Source organism: Lolium rigidum, chromosome 4 (genome assembly GCF_022539505.1).
Source record: "Lolium rigidum isolate FL_2022 chromosome 4, APGP_CSIRO_Lrig_0.1, whole genome shotgun sequence".
In the NCBI taxonomy this organism is placed as follows: domain Eukaryota; kingdom Viridiplantae; phylum Streptophyta; class Magnoliopsida; order Poales; family Poaceae; genus Lolium; species Lolium rigidum.
Genome location: NC_061511.1, coordinates 255870123 through 255875312, shown reverse-complemented (window position 1 = coordinate 255875312; position 5190 = coordinate 255870123). Strand labels below are relative to the sequence as shown.

At 47.2% G+C, this 5190-nt stretch overlaps 1 protein-coding gene across 1 annotated transcript in view; it reads left to right on the top strand.

Annotated features, from left to right (window-relative positions):
- Window positions 1-3344: 3344 nt before the first annotated feature.
- Window positions 3345-5190, top strand: part of LOC124648613 (putative uncharacterized protein DDB_G0271606) — a gene marked incomplete at its 3' end in the record, with an annotated part of 5267 nt that continues 3421 nt past the window's right edge. Inside the window, exon 1 of the mRNA XM_047188341.1 lies at window positions 3345-3615. Coding sequence (XP_047044297.1) covers window positions 3345-3615 — 271 coding nt within the window. The remainder of the gene's footprint in view (window positions 3616-5190) is intronic.

Genomic DNA, 5190 nt, shown 5'->3' with positions numbered 1-5190 from the left:
TTATACTAGGAACACCCTATCATCAAAGTCACCAACTTTACTTCCGCATCGCACCTAAAAATTGAAAAATCTATAAAAATTGTTTAGCGACCATTCACCCCCCCCCCCTCTTGTTCGCTAACGATCCATTCAATTGGTATCAGAGCAAGGTTTTCTTGCTCGGGCTTTACCGCCTAAGAAATGGTCGAACAAGAGGTTATCGGTGGGCAACCACCTCCACCATCAAACGCCGATAGCACAACAGCTACTTTGGATTACCTCAAGAAATTGGATTTATCCATCGTAAGCCAAATGAAGGCTATGATGATGGAGTTGGTTGCTCCAAAACCAAACCCCGCCATAGATCCTAAGGCAAGTGCCGAGGTTCCCCCACCACAAGTTAATCCAATTCCTCTTGTTGGCTTTGTCGCTCAATCGACAAAAATCCCTCAAGAGGTGGAACTTGGGGATGTCGGCACTTCATCAAAAGGGAAGGAGCACTACTAGGAAAACGCTTATTGTCGGCGCACCAAATTTGCCTACTGCCGGCGCACCAGCGCCCGCCGGTGGGAACGGGCTGGTGATAACGAGGTACTGCCGGCGCACCAGCTAGTTATCCCCGGCGCACCTGCCTAGTGCGTCGGTAGTAAGTTATCCATGAAACCAAAAAAAAAACGATCTAGATCTAGATCTAGCTCGGGTTCGTTTTGCGTGTTACTGTGGGCCACCTTGCTGTCGTTGCCGCGCCGGTGTAGGAGTAGGAGTAGGAGTAGGAGGAGGAGGATGAGGATGAGGAGGAGGAGTAGGAGTAGGTCGGAGGTGGAGGTGGAGGAACAGTAAGCCGGAGGTGGACGTGGACATGGACGTGGACGTGGAGGAGGAGGAGTTGGCCGGAGGTGAAGGTTGAGGAGGAGGAGTTGGTCGGAGGTGGAGGTTGAGGAGGAGGAGTTGGCCGGAGGTGGAGGTTGAGGAGGAGGAGGAGGGGGAGGAGGAGCTCACGTCGGAGGAGGAGGCCCGAGGTGGAGGAGGGATGTCTCCGGAGGAGGAGGAGAAGGCCGTCGGTGAGTATTGCAAGGAGAAGAGGAGAAGGGGGAGAAGTGAGGAAGGAGAAGAGGGAGGAGGGCCGGCTTGAATATATAGTACGGCTTACCGCCGGCGCACCTAGTATGGTGGTGCGCCGGAGGTAATTGTTTTCTTTTTTTCACCCAAATCTTAAACCTGGAAAAAGTCCTGTTTCTGTTTTCCAATTGACGAATCCATTTTTTGTCCAAACGACCATAGGTCGTTGAATTCGGATAGGAAATTTCGCGTAGATAGATTTTGATATAAAAAAGTTCTTTCATCGGAGGTCATATGCAACTAGAAATCCCGTTTTACCGAAAGATGACGCCATTTTGCATAATATATCGAAATTCATTTTTTCAAATTTTCACTAAAAATAGATTACATAAGTATTGGACATATCAAAGGATTTAATTTTTTGAATTTTCTACCATTTTGTTTTATTTTTTTGAAAACTGAAAAGGCGATTCCCGAGGGGGTGTGGAGAGAAAAATCTGGGCACCTTACCCCCGGCGCACCTCTATGGTGGTGCGCCGGTGGTACTACCAAGTGAATTTTTTGCTTCCGGCCAGACCTCTTCGAATTTTATTCCCGACGCACTAAATTGTTTGTTCGCCGGCAGTATCTGTTCTTCGCCGGCGCGGCCCTAATATGGTGCGCCGGCGGTATTTGTCACCGGCGCGCGTCAATGATGGTGCGCCGGCACTATTCCCTGCAGCTATAGCCCTTTTCCTAGTAGTGGAGGAACCACCGGTTGTGGAACATTTAAGGGGTAATCATGCGGTGCCACCACCAAGTGATTACACCATAAATGTTTCTATTCCAATGCCACATATTTTGTCTCATGGTTCACCACTGCTACTTGAGTCCAATAGCTTTGAAAATTGGCATTTCCACCGAGCTATGGCGCATCATTTAGGAAGGTTACTCACCACGAGATCCAAGAAACTTGACAATAAGAGAAGTGGTGGATGACCAACTCAACGCCACCGCCATCAACATGATCCACATGGTCGTCACACCCAAGGACCGCGCTCATATTCGCTCGCTCAAGAACGTGAAAGAAGCATGGGATAAACTCAATAAGCTCTTCCTCGGAAATGAGATCATTCAAAGCTCTCTTTTCGATGAAGTGAACAACGTGGCCGACAACATTGTCATGATTGAACGAAAATCTCCCAAAGAGATGTACGACGCCTCATCGCTCTTTCCGTGCAAATGCAAGATCATGAAGCAACTTTTGTGGATGACCATTGGATCAAGCGAAAGTTCTACAACGCTCTCCTCCCATATGAGGAAGTCAAGTTGACGACCATCCGCCGAAATGCCTCCTTCCGCACTATGACATCCGATGAAGTCCTTAGCAAAGTCATCGCTTTGGACATCTCCAAGAAGAATGCGGAGGATCTTGTCGCACGTGCTCACAACACTCGCATGCCCAACCTCGCTTTGAAGATGAGGGAACATGAAGCTAGTGAAAGTGATCAGGATCACATGGAGTAGGGTCTGGATGATCTTAAGACCAACTATCATGAACACATGGCTCTCACCGCCAAGAGCTTTTGCGATGGGAACAAGACTAGAATATCAAGACCAAGAGGAAGCTCAAGATACTCTCCTCGTGACTCTCCGAGAAATTTCTCCAAGAGCCCAAGGGAAGGGCAAAGGGGGAGAACGTGCTAAAATTGCAGCGACAAAAGTCATTTTGTTGCGGATTGTACCTATGAGATATGTGAATACAATGGTGGAAGGCTCATCCGCAAGGACAAGTTCAAATCCCTCTCCAAAAGATTCTCCAAGTTCTCCTCCAAGCCCGGTGACGCCAAGGTCTCCTTCACCAAGAAGCCTAGAGCTTTCATTATCGGTGAGGAGTATTCCTCCAATGAAGGTGAAGAGCGTGAAGACAAGAGCTCGAACAAGGAAGAAGAGGGAGTGGCCGCCATCGCCATCTCCACCCTCTCCAACTCCCTCTTCGACTCTCTAATGAGAACCTCGTCGCCAACAACTCCCGTTGCCTTATGGCAAAGGTATCGTCGGAGGTAGAATCCCCTTCCAAACCTACATCTTCATCTAATGCCATATCTATTGATGATTCCACTAGTCTTACCATTAAGCGTGAGATTGTGGGTTTGGATGCTTTTCTCGCTAACATGCAAGGGGATACCAAGACCCATGTTGAGGCCTTCATGGCTCAACTTGGTGTGGCTCAAGACCTTACAGAGGAGAAGGACAGGCTTGAGTGGGAGGCGGCAAACGATATTGCCTCTCTTACTCAAGCCCATGAGTAGGAGCAAAACTTGCGCATGTCTCTTGAAGCAAGTGTTATTACCCTTGAAGTCTCTAACAATGCTATCATCTCCCAACTCACCAAGGATCGAGATAAGGCTCTTGCCTTGGTGAGTGAGCTCAAGAAGGAGAAGCTTTTTCTTGAGGATGACCATGATTTGTTACTTGAGGAAGTTTCAACGCTCACCAAGGACTTCAAATCCTTGGAATTTGCAATTCTCTCTAAGTCAATTGATCATCCTCAAGAGGAAGCTCACAAGGAGAAAGAAGTTGAAGGGCCTAACTCTTGTTGTGATGAGCTTGTAGATCAAGTTGCCTCTTTGAAGAGGCATAATGCATTTCTCTTGGAGGTCAATTCCCTTCAAGAAGAAGCTGGATGAGTATTATCGCTTGAGCAAGGAGAAGGTACTGTGTTGCAATCATGAAGAGATCGCAGCTCTTGAGAAGACCAAGGCCAAGCTCTTGGATTTGAATGGCATGCAAGAAGAGTCCTTGATGGAGTGCCTCCGCATGAGCAAAGAGAAGGTCACTTGTTGTGATCATGAGGAAGAGATTGCCTCTTTGAAGAGGAGAAAGGTCAAGCTCATGGACATCAATTCCATGCAAGAGGAAGCGTTGAAGGAATACATTCCCTTGAGCAAGGACCATGTTTGTTGCAATCATGAAGGTAACATTGCCACTTTGGAGAGCCACAAGCGCTTACTCATGAAGATGAACTCTCTCCAAGAAGAAGCATTGATGGAGCATTTCCGGGTGAACAAGGAGAAGGAGGTCCAAGTGTTTGATATCACTCACCCTCACCCGGAACATGTAGATGAAGTCAATCGTTTGAAGTCCAAGATTGATAGACTCCAAATCAAAGCCCAATACTTGGAAGGAGTCATTGAAGCTAAATATGGAGCCAATGAGGGAATGAAGGAGGTGTGGCTACCAAGCCAAAGAGAAAGAGAAGAAGAAGGACCAAGAATAAGAAGAACAACGAGAACATGGGTATCACCCGTGAGGGAGGTGAATCTAACCCAAGGAGGGGTGGAGTTCTCGATCCCAGCACAAGGGGCTATGCTGGTGCTAACAACCCTTCTCATGTTCTTTTTGTTGAGTACTATGGACATATTCGTGCTCGCTTTGTTGGTCCTTATGAGGACAACATTGATTGGACTATTTGGGTTTCCAAACCCCTTGTTACTAATATGATAGGACCCATTGAGAAATGGGTACCTAAATCCATGACTTGATTCCTTGTAGGACTATGCTTCCGGTGGTGCTAAATGGGTGGTTGATAGTGGAGACACTACTCATATGACCGGAAGCAAGGAAATTGTTGTCGACCTCGAGCCATCACATTCTACCATTTCATATGGTGACAAAACAAGCTCAAAGGTATTGGTTCTTGGCAAGGTGGTGGTAACACCCAACATCTCACTTGTGAATGTACTCCTTGTCGAGACCCTTGGTTACAATTTACTTTCCGTTTATCAAATTGCACGCATGGGTCTTTTTACCTTTTTCGATGAACATATGGTGGTCCTCTTGTGGAGCAAGACACTCCCTGTAGCCTTTGTTGGATATGTGGAGAGCGGGTTGTATGTTGTTGACTTGTCCGGAAAGACAACTTCATCCGCTCTTTTCCTATTTGCTAAAGGTGACAAGGGTTGGTTATGGCATCGCCGACTAGTCCATGTCAACATGAAGACGTTGCAAAGTCTCCACAAGGGAGGCCACATTCTCGGATTAAAAGAAGATGTTTCCTTTTGCAAAGATCGTGTTTGTAGGGCTTGCATTCAAGGAAAGATGCATGGAGCTCCTCACAAGGCCAAGACAACCATATCTACCACAAGGTTCTTGGAGCTTCTCCATGTCTTG